This window comes from Xiphophorus hellerii, chromosome 10 (genome assembly GCF_003331165.1).
Source record: "Xiphophorus hellerii strain 12219 chromosome 10, Xiphophorus_hellerii-4.1, whole genome shotgun sequence".
Classification (NCBI taxonomy): domain Eukaryota; kingdom Metazoa; phylum Chordata; class Actinopteri; order Cyprinodontiformes; family Poeciliidae; genus Xiphophorus; species Xiphophorus hellerii.
In genome coordinates, this window is record NC_045681.1 from 23,700,190 (window position 1) to 23,715,286 (window position 15,097).

Here is a 15,097-nt window from a genome sequence, read left to right on the forward strand (position 1 = left end):
GAGACAGAAGGATGGGGGTGTGACATTCTAGACGGGCTCACGTTACGATGTGAGGATGAGGGCCGGGGGTGGCAGTGCTGCATGCCTGTGGTACATCGTTAACAGTTTTAACAGTGTGACAGACAAGCCGGGCAGTAAGAGGAGCCCCCTGATGACGGCAGACATCTCACTCTCAGATGCCTCGACGAAACACTCACAAACACGCTCTCACAGCAAAATCTCACGCCGAATGGTCAATGTTCATTAACCCCATCAGCCCGCTTAGCACCGTTTGACTCACATGATTGACTACATGTGAATGCTGCAAGCTAACAGTAGCATGTGACAGTTCTGGAAAATATGTTTTCCAATTGCCAATTTTGCCTGTAACTTTTGTCTGATTTAGCATTGAATAATTCGTACCAGTTCACAATCCTGCTTTCAGACCCGATCAGTAACTCACCATGCTCTGAACTCTCGCTGCAGCTCTTCTCTTCTCTTCCGTCGTGTATGTCCCGTCTGTCCCTGTGATGAGGCCGGTTGGGGTTGATGCCCATTACCACTTTGGGCTTTCGACCTCTCTTCTTCTTCATGGTCTCACCTGGCATCCGGTCTTGTCGATCTGATGGATCAACAGCAATCAGAGTTTTTTTCATTTTGGAATCCCAGATGCGTAATGGGCAACAACTTTGCATGTATGCTCACACCAACTCCTCACCTTTCCCCCCCTGTCGGCTATGGTTCTTGGAAGGGTCTTCCTCGCTGCTGTGCACCCCTGCGGCTGTTGGCGCTTCCCGCTGGGCAGCGGTTGTCTGCTTCATCTGGGTCACCCGCCTGGCCAGCCTGGAGCTCAGAGAGCTTGGTCGACCTCTGTGCTTACAACGAGCTTTCATCTGTGAACGGTGAGTGGAACGACTAATTATTGACTCATTTATTTGTTGTAATTGAAGCATTCTTGAAAGACAAAAGAAAATAAGCAGCACGAGATGGTTGTGAATTTGTGTGTAGATAAACTGTGAACAACAGGATAACTGACCTGTGCAGAACTCAGACTGTTGAAGCTGTGGTTGGACAAGACATTCCTGTTCTTTTGCTCTAGGATATTTAGTCCAGTCCTGGGAAAAAAACAAAACATGGCAGAGATGGTCACAAAATGAGAATTTACACTAACCAGGCATAACATTATGACCACTGATTATGTTTTAATTATCTTTTTATTGTGGTACTTCTTACCAAGTTCAATAGATAATATATTAGATAGCAAGTGAACATTCTGTCTTCAATGTAGATGTGCCAGAAGCAAGTAAAATGGGCAATGTAAGTTTTTGAGCAAGTTTGATATAGGCCTGGATAATTAATCAATAATATGTATCGCAATACACTTGATCAATGTCAATAGATGATACAGCTGATAGAATATTCTATATTCACTGAACTCTGATCCAGAACCGCACAGCATTCTGCACATACAGTACAGACCAAAAGTTTGGAAACACAGTTGTGTCCAAACTTTTGGTCTGTACTGTACATCTGGGAGATGTAGGCACAGGAAAGACGTTAGCTGCTCAACCTCTCTTGTTGAGCTAAGCTAACTGGGTGGCATCAGCTAACTCACTCACTCTTTGGTTACCTAGTAACAACCTGTTGAGTAACCTGAGCAGTTTTAAGTCATGCCACCACGCCTGGTACCTGCTTAAAAATAAACAGCAACGTGGAGAGACAACTGTGTATAAAAGTTTTTCATATATTTAAAACAAAACAAAATGTAATCAATAATTATTGATATTGACAATTATAAATATCAACTAAAATGGCAAGCTTATATCGTGATGAGTTTTTCAGCAATATTGTCCAACCATAGTTTGATAAAAAACAAAGTGATGTGTTGGCCAGACGACTGTGTGGGCGAGGATCTGATGGGAAACTTTGGGCCCTGGTATCTTTGTCAAATGTTGGACTGGAGGACTGGAGTTTATACATACTGTAGGTGTAAACTAGCTACGTGTTTACAGCTATACCTGTTCGTGGAAACTGCATTCCCATGTAGATGTAGTTTATTTCAGAAGGATAATGCACCTTGCCACAAAACTGAAATGGTTTAAGTCTAAGGAGAATAAGATTCAAGATGTTGACTTGGTCTACAAATGCTCCAGGTCCCAATCAGACATCCCGGACAAGCAAGTTCAATCTGTCGAAGCTCCACTTTGCCACTTAGAGGATTTGGAGGATCTGCTGTTAACATCTTGGTGCCAGATTCTGCAGCACATCTTTAGAGGTCTGGTAGAGTCCATGCCTCTTTGGGTCAGGGGCATTTTTTCCTCTCGCTAGACGAATGTTTGCCACAGTCCATCCTATCTAGTCCTTTCCTTCTAGTTTCACTTTTATCTCATGACGGTTCGTTCATTGTTTTCCACTGGTTCTCACTGTCTTAATTTTTTTTCATGGATGCAGGGTTTGAGAACCGCCAATGCGGTTTGACGCCAAACACAGAAATATTCAGCCGTCGTGTGAATACAAAGCTGAATCATCATGTAAAAGGGCAAGGGTTGGTCTGAGAAGTGAAGCTGCGCTACTGAAGATAGAGACAGAGAGAATAGGAGTGAGGTTTAGTGGGGGAAGGGAAGTGAAAAAGAGAGAGAGAGAGAAACAAAGAGAGAGAGAGATAAAGCAGTCTCAGGGGAGTCTGTCCGTTGACCGGAGCTTCAGGGCTCAATCGATAAACACTAACCTCTATCGAACACTACTCCTCCCTGCCTCTCTTTCACTCTGTCCTTCCTTCACTGCCTGCATGGACTCTTACACCACAGGCAGCCAACACACACACACACACACACACACCCCGACCCACACTCTGTTAGCAGCTGGTGTCTGAGGCAGGTGAATCCTATATTCCCAAGGAGGGAAGGATTGGCTCGGAGCATCTCCGGTCCCAGGAGAGGCGGGGAAAAAGAGGAGGAGTCTGCAATCTAAAACCACATCGCCAACCCTGCTGCTCACCCCCACGGTTTAAGCTTCAAGGGCCAAAATCGCATCACAGGCAATAGGTACTGAATGCGCTCTCTATTACATTCCTGCTAAATAATAGAATAATTTTAGAGCCAACACACTGGTTTCCCTTTTGCAGAAGGTCATTTGCTTTTTCAGTTTGATTGTAATGTGATCCAAATGGAACAGATGTGAGGCAGAGACCAAGTTGAGCCTCGTTTCACTAGAATAAATCCAACACCTGGATGTCAGAACACGCTCTGCAACTTTCTTACTCTAAAAAAATATATATATTTCAGGTTAAGTCCAGGAAGATGTTTGACACCAACTCTACAGAGGTAATCAGTGCGTCGGACATTGCTTGTTTATACAGTAGGTGCCCAAATAAAATTTGACATCCTTCCTCACAGAGAATTTATCATGCATATATTCAATGCGAAATTTGTGTGCATTATATAGCCAGCATTACCAATATTAGAGTTTACATCTAGATATTATAATAAAAATCTCTTATGCATCCATTGTTAGCACTTTTTGTTGTTTTTAGAGATACCGTTGTGGCTTTCAGAGTTCACAAGATAACAGTGGGTAAGTAGAGGATGAACCTATCAAGTAGAGGCTCCTTCTGTATATCTAATGCTTTGAGAATTCTAGCAGAATAGGGCCCAATGCTGGTGTGGGGCCCTTAGCAGCAGCTCAGTCTGTTTTGCCTTAGGTTGGCTCAGAGATCCGATCTAAGTTTGTCCAGATGCCACAAAAGTTGTGAAACTATCCTTTACCACCAGCTGAACTGGAAGCCAACTTCAGGATGATTCCATTGGTTGTGGAACAGGCCAGACCTGAGTTTAGAAATAGAAAACTGATGGATGACTTATGACTCCACATCATAAGAGCCACCTTAACACAATGGAAGGTTTGACTATTCCTATGATCCTGGACGTTATGTTGTCCATGGTATTGTTTCCTGAGTGGTTTCCTATGGCAAGCTAGTCTTATTAGCAGAATCAAACTAAATGTGTTTCACAGACCTTAGTAAAAGACGACCCCCACAAATAAGCAAACTGCATGTGGAATAAGGAAACAGGGGCACACAGAGCCAGGTTGGACAGATGGGAGATGCGTGACCACTATGTGGTCAGGCCTTCCACACCCCATCATCTGGGGTGTCCAACATGGGTACAATATGAGCTGGCTGCTAGACAAAGCCAGGGTCATGCTGATTATATGCATCATAATATAAAGATATGGCATCTCATCAGGATTCCTGGGCATGGCTTTCAAGACACCAGAAGGGGACTCAGACAAATGCCTTGAGACCCTCCAAAGTGAGTGTCAGTCATTGGGGAGATGCTGTCTGAGTTACCTGTAACCCTGTGACCCAAGCTCAGACAAGTGGAAGAGTAAGGGAGGATGGATGGGTGGAAGCAACATTTAGCCCTCTTATGCCCATTTGAATGACTAATATTTTATACCTGCTAGTTTATGATAGTAGCCATTCCATGTTGCTACTGATGTAATTTCTCAGGACATGTTACATGCTAACTAAACCTTTTGTTAGCATGTACACATGACGTTAGAAATCATGTGACAGGCTGAGGGTAAAGTCTCTAAACATGGCTAACTGAGTATGCTCTGTCCCAAGAATTGGAGGCTACTTTACATTAGCCTACTAGCTGAAAGCTACTCCATTATTAACATGCTATGCCTGGCCCACGTGAATGCAAAGAAAAACAACAGTTTTAATTTTGTCTGATCCTCTCCTTCTCTCGCTTTTTTTAATTGTTGACTTTCGCCCTCAATCTTCATGAGAAGATAAAAGCATAAACACGCGATACATTGCTTGTTAATGACAACATTCGTCGTGTTGCACAGGCACGTAGAAACCAGCTCGGCTAATTAAACAAGTTCCCTGCCTGACTATGTGTGCGGCGACGCCGGCATATTATGACAAAAGGCTTTCATTGTCATTTTCATTAGCGCCTTCTAATCATGGTAACCGTGACAAACCCTGAGTTTCTTTAATCATTTTATCAAGACGACGGGTGCACTTGCTAACAGAGGTGGGGCACCATGAGAAAACACATTTATCACAGTGAATGCTGGTGTGTGTGTGTGTGATTGGAGTTTGTCTGCTTAAAAGTTAGCATGTTTAAGGTGCTAAAATGTGTGGCGTCGTGTTGCTGCAGGTGGGGGAGGCGTTGAGTCATTTATCACTGTAATAACTGTACATCCAGACTTTGTCCAGCTGTATTAGTATATGCAAGTGGTTCACATGGAATCAGGACACAATCAATACAAGTGATAAATATGATTAAAAGTGATTAATGATGATTAATGAAGCCCTCAGCTCCATTACCTTCTCTCATTAAAAATCACAGCCATCTTACAGCTTCCATCACATAACCCACTGTGTGCGTGCACGTGTGTGTGAGGGCGTGTGCGTGCATGTGTGTGTGCATGCATGAGCAGCTCCTTCCAGGGCCCAATCAAGCAAATCATCAGCTATAGAGCATTTGAATCAATTCAGCTGAAGAAGAACTTCTTGAAAATCAACCGTGCCTTTCACCAAAAACACAAACAGAAATCAGGATGAATGAGCTGGGCTTGCCAATCACGCTGATTATACCGACGCAGCATCAGAGCACTGACCTGAGTCTTTTGGAGCTCTCCGCGGCAGCTGGGCCGGGGGTGGACCTGCGCTTGCGGGGGCGGCCGGGCCCCCGGCGAGCGGGGCTACGAGACGTCTCGTCTTTCCTGCAGGGAGAGGAGCAACGAAAAGGAAGAGGAGGATGGAGAGAGGGAAAGAGAGAGAGAGAGAGAGGGGTTGAAAATGCAGCAGAAATCAGGCGGTGGGGGCGGGGTCAGGCTGCTTCGGCTCCAGGTCAAAATGCATCCAGTGTGAGAAAGGCAGCAAGTCATGATAAATCAGGAGGGGATGCAGCATGAAAGCACAATTGTGAATGTCGGAATGCCCAATTCAGTAAAGACAAGAAAAGTGTGTGTGCATGCGTGTGTTGGCGTGTGTGTGAGTGTGTTATTCTGCTCACTGGTGGTCGTGTTTCCTCTGTAGTTTGGCCAGCTCTCTCTGTTTCTCTTTGTAGCGGCGCTGTAGCTCAGCCAGCTGGACACGCATGGCCAGCTCCTCCCCTCCCATCGTCTCCATGGAGCCCTTCACTGGGCACACCTGATACACACACACACACCCCCCCACACCCACACACACACATACACACACACACACAAAGCAGAGGAATTTATAATGCTGTGGACAATCCTCAGTCCTACAAGCACTGAATATATAACCAGTGAGTTTTTTTTGGCTGGCGTGTTGATGATGCAGGTTTTAGGGCATCTTTTTTTCTTTTTTCTTTTTTAACGAGTATCTTCTGCTTTCAAATGCAGATTTCTGGATGACAGGAAAACATATTTCCAACATGATGTCGCTTTTTTAAAAAAAAGTTTCAAAGGAGTTCCTTATTTTAAGGCACTTTGATGTGATTCCCGGAGGCGTGTCGATGCTTCTTTCCGTGTATTAACTAAACCGGTTTTATTATCCAAATGTTCCGTTATTTAAACTGGAATCTTCTTTCTTTTTTTTATTGACTGTGATATTTGTGACAAAGAGATGAACTGTTCTACTTACACGGAAATTTTGAATATGCAAACCAATCTGGCATAGTGTGCATTTCACTGATAAAAGTGCCTGGATGATAATGTAGTGGTTCTCTCAGTGCCAGAGGCGCCTGAACAATGGAGCAGCTGGAGCCGCCGCTGGGGGAACAAACTTCTGTTTCTGCTCCAACAGGAACCTCATCACTCCCAGCAGTCCAGAATATATATATATATATATATATATATATATATAGTATATTTATATATATATTTGTAGCAAAATATGTTATTTCTCACTGTACTAATTTTTGACTAGTATTGACTGAATATTAGTAGTAATTGGCTAATTTCAGTTGTTTCAGTCCAACTAGCCACATTAAAAGTGGCTCTGCTTCAGTCTGAATTCTTTGGTCGCTGTTCACAGCCAGGAGAACAGAAAAAGAGCAGAATCTCAATCAGCTCTGTAAGTGTGGTAACAGTGCTGCATCCCTGCAGGAGGAGCGCAGGCCTGTGATTGGCCTGCCAGCAAAATGCAAACAGATGCAGGTGGTCTGTGTAAACTTTTGAAAATTGACTTACTAATTAGCAATAGGACGGCATCACAGAACTCTGCCGCTTATTGCATTTTTTTTTGTTTGTTTTGTTTTTTTTAATTTGCATTATATTAGAAAGAAGCAGCAAAGGCCCCAGCATTGGGAATCGAACCCTGGATGTTGTGGCGCCTGATCAACTTATCAAATTTCTCCATATTAATAGTTCAGTTCATTCACTTAGTGAGTGTTTCTCTTACATGTATTGCAAATACAGTATGTTTCACACAGTGTATACTATGCCATTAGTAAGATGGGATATTTTTTTGAGTGTTGGTATTATTTTTTACCATGGCCCTTTAAATTTAAGCGGACTGCCATGTTTTGGGATGTTCTCCAATTAGGTGATGGGACATTCATTTATAATTGAACCCTGCTTTTAACCTCTCCACCTGTCTGATCTGGTTCTTGGTCTTTGTGATGCTCTTCATTCACTATTGACTCACCAGTAATCTTAAGCCTTTGCAGAATAACTGGATTTATACTGATAATAGATGTATTCATTTGTTTGTGGGCATCAGAGCGAAGAGGGGTGAATAAAAAAATGCACAAAACCATGTCCATATTTTGTTTTCTTGTTTTTTTTAAATGGAAGTAAGATTATCACAAAATATGAAAAAAAACAACAACAAAAACAAAACAAAACAAGTGAATCACTTGTTTGGAATAGGCCAATTAGATAAAATCCTAACAAGACAAAGAGGAAACACATGATCCACGCTCTGTCAAAAACAAGGCCCGTTTCTATTGTTCAACTCAGCAGCAACCCACAATTTAGTATGAATGATTCATGCTTCTGAAAACAGACGTTCTCTGAAGGCCTCACCGGCTCGTGCCGAGGCGTCCAGCTGCACTTCCGGCGCAGGTTTAGCCTCTTCCTGATTGGACAGTGCCGGCCGGACTCCGTGTCCACGGTACCGCCGCCCATCTCCAGAGCCCGGGCCGCCGCCAGCGTCGCCAGACTGTGAAGGTCAAAGGTCAGCGTCTCCTCACCTGTGCGAGAGATGGATGGTTTCAGTTCAGACACGAGCGCCTCGTTGTAAAACACCGTGAGCGCTCAGCGGATTTATTTTCTTAGAGCGGTGAAACTGCGCCCTGAAAAGTGGTGATATTTATGATATTAGCTGTGTAGTTTATTTGATGTATACTTGTGTTCCTGCCTAATCGAACACACAAACACAGGCGCGCGCACATAGAGGGGAGTAATGGTGGAGGTGAGATGGGGAGGAGGCGGGCAGGAGGGGCCTCTCTACATCTGTCACTGTCATTAACTCTGTCATTGTCACCGCGGCAGCAGATAAAACAGAATATTCATGAGGAGGTTCACATACACAAACCTCTGCAAACACAACACACTCATTCGGAGCACACACAGTTTTCGCTGAGCTCCGCAGACACGAAGCTGCACGAGCGTATGTATGTGTGGGAGAAATGGAGAGAAGGAGAGCAGCGGGTGGCGGGAGCAAAAAGAGGAGGAAGGAGGAAGGACTGCAGCGCGGTGAGAAAAAAGCAGGGAGGGGGTGAGGACTGAAGGGGAGGAGAAGCAATAAGAGGCAAAGTGTTTATTGAGCTATCTATTTATTCTCCTACATCTTCTCATTATGGACATGGACAGAATCCAATTTTCCCTCCGAGGAGAAAGACGAGGAGAGGAGAGAGGTTCCGCTGGATCACTCGCAGGCTGCGCGCGCGGGAGCAGCAAGACCTGCCCAGCTGACACCTGACATTATTAAAACCTGCGCGCACGCGCGCGCTTCATAGCGGGATACGGCGGCGAGGGAGAAGGCGGGAAACAAGAGGAGCGCGAGGAGGGCAGGAAGGATGAGAGGTCAGAGAAAACGAGAGGGAGCGCGGACGGGTGAGATCAGGACGGCGGACAGAGAGGGGCGGGAAGGCGCTGCCGCTGCCGGCCGTGTCCCGTCCAGGCTGGCAGAGGTCTATGTCGTCTCGTGTGTCAAGCTCTACAGAGCCAATGGCACGCTCCGGTTACCCTGACAGGATGACATCACCGCTGACATCACCCCGCCTGGTGTAGTATTATGGAGGATGGCCGCAATCAATACGTACCTTCCACTCACCCACGCACGCACACACACACACACACACCCACACACACACAGTAATAACACCATGGTGTGTCGGTAACAGAGTTGAGGGCTGTAATAGGAGGCAGCTCGGGGGATTTGACATGAAAAAAAACAGCAAATGTTCTGAGTGTGGGTGAGCATTGGTGATTGGAGTTTACTCTGTATGGATTAATGCAGTTCCCCCACCTGTTGCTGCGCACTGCTTGGTTAGCTGCCTGAAAAAAAGTATCTACTCAGAAACTCACTTGATTTTATTAAAATAGAATAAAAATTCCTTTTTTGTCTCACAGTGGGGAAATTATTCTGCTGCAACGTGACAGGTAATCAAAGCAAGTAGTCACACAAAGATAGAGGAACTGCGTAGGTTCATTTAAAAATATTCGAAATGTGTGTGTCTACTTGGACATAACAAAACAACAGACTAATTACAATAAGTAACAATAAAACTTTGCATCAAAAGATACCACCAGAAATATTATTTAGAAATGAGTAAAAACTGCAAGTGAGTTGTTTGGAGGAGAGATCTTTATAAAAGTAACAGCTGGTAGGTCGGATCAGTAGCTGTGTTTCCATTACAAATATGCACAAATATTTGTTGATATTCTGCTAATATATATAGATATATATAAAAAAAACACTATTTCGCAATTGCAGTGTTTCTAATAAACAACAAATGCAATTAAAATCACACGTGAATAAGCTTGTTCACGCAATAAATCATTGAAAAAAGTTCTGCGTCGTGATCCTCATAAGACTTCCTGTCTTTGTTGTTTCTGCCAGTAGTAGCGTCCAGTTGTTGATCATGTGACTCATGTGATGTGAGTCACCATTCTTGATACAGCTGATAAACCACCTCATTCTAGCACTGAAACTTTACATCAAAATATGAACGTTTTTTTCTAGAAATTGCTGTGTTTTCATTAAGCAAATTTATTTTCGAAATATCAAATTGTACAATTTTAAAATGAATGAAAACGCAGCTTGTGATGACGCTTAGAGCAGCTCTGCTGTTCAGTAACAACGTCATGCATGGAATTAAAACTATTAAAACTGCAGCCGGCGTGCTACAAGCAGCATATCCACCAGGTGTTGGCTAATTACCGGTATTACGGTATACCAATGAAATAAAGAAAAAGATCACGATCCTCCTGTTCCTACTGTTTAAAGTGCTCTTAAGGAGTTGCTGGAGAAAATGCAGGAGTGACGATATTTTTCTCTGACTTTACAAAGCACAAAGCATCGCAAGCTGGCTGGTCAAAAAAAAATCTTTGAAAAATGTTCCCACTAAGGTTTCTGGCATTTAGTAAACAGAAATTTTGGTAATTCTAGCTAACCTAAAATGAGAGCTTTTGGTCTGATTTCATGTCCGTAAAAATGTGAATGTGTCTTTTTAATTGATGTTACGTTGCCAACAATTGTGCTGTTAGTAACATAAAAGCTGCAGACTGTCCCCCCAGCTAGTATCAGCTTGTGTTTTTCCATAAAGAATAGAACAAAAAGGTCTAATATTTTGAGCCATTAGCACAGTGAGTCACTGAATTTAGAGGGTGATAATTATAGTCGTAAAAAAACTAAGCAGGAGCACTGAAAAACAGAGAATGGAACTTCTAAAAAATTTGCTTAATTTGTTACAAGTAATCAGATTTACTTCGTCAGACTTAATTTATTTTCATTTGCTTAGCGTGACAACTTAATAAACTTAATATATTTACTTGGATAACCTTAATTTGATTACTTGTAACAAATTAACTCAATTTTTTAAAAAGTTGGATAGCCTGTTTTCTTTTTTCAGTGAGCGGGAGTAAAAATAGTTTTTTTCCATTTGAAATAAAAGCAATAAGATTGTGTTATTAAGTCTGAAAATTTTGCTTCAGTACCATGTAACTGTGTCACTGTTCAGGAAGCTTTGTTCAAATGTAATTTATATATGAAAGAAAATTAGGACACTGACAGATTTTTAAAGTTTAACTCTAGGTGTGTTGATTCTTTCCAACGGTTTGCTGAATTGTTGATCTGTAGTTGGGATCTTTGGTAAAAAGCTGAGATATCCATCATAACCTCGTCTGTCTGGGATCGATTTCCTCTCCCAATCGCGTCCAAAGCGACACGAGCCCCATCAGCTGTATTAATAACATTCTTAGCAACGAGAGCAGAGCTGCTTTTTAAGTAAAACGCGCTGGGATCTGGTGTTTTCCACGCCCCGGATGGGACTGACTTATTGATTTCACACCTATTACACATGCTAAGCACGCACGCGCACATGTAAACAAATGCACACTCACACAGCCTGTATCTCGCTTTGCAGCAGCTGAGCGACTTATGATTTTTACACTTATTAATTCCGTCAACAAGGCTTGCAGAGGCAGGATTTACACACAAGATTACATTGGTTTTATATAAAAAAAAAATAAATAAAGAAAAGAAGACTCGAGTGAGAGGGAAAAAATAACAAAGGAGGAGGAGGAGAGACAGGAGGAGGCAGCCTGGTTGAGAGACACAGGGACTCTGACGGAGGAGAGCAGGGATTCATCTGGGATTACTTAACAGCTTAGCCACATACACCGGTGTGTGCACGGCATGCATACAACACACACACACACACGCACAGATGCTGGCATAAATAAAAACACTTTCTCTCAGAGGGACGAGAGGAAAATAGGAGCGCTTACAGGAGAAGTGTTTTAAAGGAAAGGGTCTAATTAGCAAAGCAAGACGACAGAGCCTGAGGGACACATTGGGCTGAGAGTCTGTGCATGTGTGTCCTGGATCGTGTCTGAAGCTTAGCTTGTTTGTCCATCTCTGTGTTCCCTTTAAACACACACACGCACGCCACCCAACACACACACTTACTCCCCAGGGGGGGAAACGCGGTTCTATGGGAAGCAGCTGAGAGTGGGAACGAAAAGGAAGGAAACAGGACAGTTAGAGGAACATTTTTGAGGGTTTGTGTGTGACATTATGGACATCTGGATTTCACAGATGTACATTTCACACGTCTCCCAGTCCACCTTTTGTTTTGGGTTTGCTGCAAGTTGGAATGTTTGTTTAGGCAGAAAAAAAAAAGTTATTTTTCTTCTTCCTTGATCTAATTTTCTGGCCTCAAAGAGCTAGTTTGGAATGAAGTAATGTCTGCAGGTTATTAACAGTAACAGTTCATTTATCTGAAGCAGTCATTTTGATGTCGTATCCTTTAGCTGATTTTAGCTATTTAAAACAAGTCTAAGTGTAAATGTTTGACTTGGCAGGAACAAACACTGACTGCATACCTGCCAATCTGAATTGGCAGGTATGCAGTCAGTGTTTGGGTTGTTTCTGTCTTCTCAGCTAAACAATATTAGTGTTGCTACACAAAAGTACATGATCTAAGGCCGCCGTCTGTATCAAGCCACTAGATTAGTCACAACTTTTTACCATTTATCATTTATAGCTTGTCAATCCACTCTAAGTCTGCCAACAGGGAAGGAAACCGTTGGATTTTGTCCAGTGCCATTAAAGTTGGTACATCATGCTCCTTTTTAAGTCTCACCGTTATTTGGAGATTATCACGAGTCACAGCTGATCAAAGATGGATTGCTACTGGTAGCGGTCTCAGCACATGTAATTTTGTCTAGTAATAAAGTTAAGCTGATGAAATAGTGACATTCTAACAACAGCCTGTGAATCTTTCATCATTGCATTCCTGCAGTCCAAATGAGATGCCAGAGACAGCATACAGTGTTTTGTTGTGGAACGGTGTTGGTCACTCCTGCATTTCATCCTTCCTTTCCTCCTTATCAATCTATTAGCAGCTGCAGACTGCAGGCCAGCTACTCGAGTAGACAGCCTGACCAATTAACCAGCTTATATAAGGTTGTCATACTTCTAGACAGTCCCTGTAGTCTTTTCAGCAATCACAGAAATTTATGCAAAATCAACAAACCCCTCTCATTTTTTTCCCATTAATTTATTGCAAATTTTCCACAAAAATGTCAAAAAAAAACAATTTGGTTTTATTGACTTCTAACCCTCACTTATAGGTGTCAGTATTTCTTACTACACTTCTGCCTCAGACTTACTAACTGTCAAGTTATTGTCTTTGATCAATATGGTGAGTAAAAAAAATTTAAGTTTTTTTAACAATAAAAATGTTTGCGTGTCAACTCTGTGTTATTATTTTTTTCTCATTTTTTTTCTTTTATGTGCCTTTTTAAAAGGGACTTATTGAGGGAAAAAAGTAGTAAAATTTCTTGCAAATATTGCTGAAGTAACAATATAAAATCTGATTTTGACTGCAGAAAAAATTCACAAAAACATTCAGAAAATCTTGGAGGGACTTTCCCGAGATATTCCATAGTGAGCAGACCGGGAAGATGATCCAAGTGCTTGGCCCTTACACAACGGCCCTTAATTCCCTATGGTCTGAGTAAGAGTCCGTGCAACTTCTGAGCTATTTAGAGAAATAAATTCTAAGGTGTTACTGAAATAAGCAAAAACTATAGGTTGTGAGTTCTAGGTGCTTGGATATTATGGTGGACAAGTTATACAATAATATGACATCACTTCTTTAAATTAGTGTAGCTACTGTACATCAGACTGGCTGACATATTCAACTGAACCTAAACCTTTAAAAAAAACACATCTGTTTGGTCATTTTGCACCTTTATTGCAAAATGAACAGCCTCAACGTTGCATTGACTCCCATTCAAACCTACATTCCCCCAAAGGACTGGTGGGAGAAGCAAATTACGTCATCACATAGGTGATATCTTATGTTTATATGTCTTTCATTACAATCTGTATGCCTATAAATAAACTTCCCAAAGCTAAAACAAAGGTCCCCATAGGACTAAGTGTTAGCCTCTCACCACTCTCATGATCTCTTCACCTCAGTACAGACACACATAGATATGACATCTGTCTGCTAGTGATAATTTTAAGGTCTCAAATATGAAGTGAAAACAGTTTAAGAATGGTAGTTAAAAGTTCTTCTCACCTTCTTCCTCCTTCTCTTTGAACTCCCTGCTCCTTCGCTTGATCTCCAGCTCAGCTAGTTCCCCCAGTATTTCCATACCATGGTGAGAAGAAGGAGACGGGGTCTGAACAACTGGTGCCGGCGGGTACAAGGCATCTCTGGTGGCACACAGAGCCGCCGCAATCAAGAGCTCCAAGCTCCACATGTAAGCCCCTTCCAACTGGGCTGCTGTTGTCATAGTGGAACAGGGGAGCGGGTCAGCAGAGGGGGAAACAACAGAATATTCTACCAATTCCTCATCTGGACTTTTCCCACTCCCATCTTCTTCCTCTTCCTTATCCTCAACCACCTCTACATTCTCTTCATCGTTGTACTGATCCTGCTCCTGCTCCCCGTTCGCAGGCTCTACAGGCACAGAGACAGTATATTCAGCTGGTCCAGGCTCTGTTCTCTCATTCTCCCCCATGTCATCCTCTTTGATGCACTCCCAGTCATCTCCCTGCTCTTTGGACATCTGAGGCTCCGTAAGGCCACCCAAAGGAACATCCACTTTCAGGGTTTTGCCTGCTAGGCAGAATGGTTCGGGAACTGGAGCTTGGAAAGGGCATGACGGTGATCTGGATAGAGCACTCTGCAGTTCAGAGATAGAGCATCCTTTTGATTCATTCTCGGACTCCACGGCCTTGCATTCTGTTATATTCTCTTCTTCCCTTGCTCGCTCTTCGGTGAGAGGCTGGATGGTGCATTGTTTAGAGAAAGACTTGGTTTCAGACCCTGTTGGCTGTTCTTCCAACAAAGGTTGCTCTGCCGCTCGCGCTTCAGGAGGCGAAGGCCCGGCCTTGTAACCCATGGAAACTGGAGAGAAGCTATATACAGGTGGCAAGTCTGGTGGA

At 42.9% G+C, this 15,097-nt stretch overlaps 1 protein-coding gene across 2 annotated transcripts in view; it reads right to left on the reverse strand.

Annotated features, from left to right (window-relative positions):
- Nucleotides 1-15,097, reverse strand: part of bahcc1b (BAH domain and coiled-coil containing 1b) — an 80,337-nt gene that overhangs the window by 14,334 nt on the left and 50,906 nt on the right. For both annotated transcript variants that reach the window (XM_032573438.1, XM_032573437.1), the window contains exons 11-17: nucleotides 14,226-15,089; nucleotides 7,993-8,159; nucleotides 6,012-6,148; nucleotides 5,614-5,718; nucleotides 1,016-1,094; nucleotides 698-872; nucleotides 443-601 (exon numbers count right to left, since the gene is read on the reverse strand). In XM_032573438.1, the coding sequence (XP_032429329.1) occupies nucleotides 443-601; nucleotides 698-872; nucleotides 1,016-1,094; nucleotides 5,614-5,718; nucleotides 6,012-6,148; nucleotides 7,993-8,159; nucleotides 14,226-15,089 (1,686 nt within the window). The remainder of the gene's footprint in view (nucleotides 1-442; nucleotides 602-697; nucleotides 873-1,015; nucleotides 1,095-5,613; nucleotides 5,719-6,011; nucleotides 6,149-7,992; nucleotides 8,160-14,225; nucleotides 15,090-15,097) is intronic.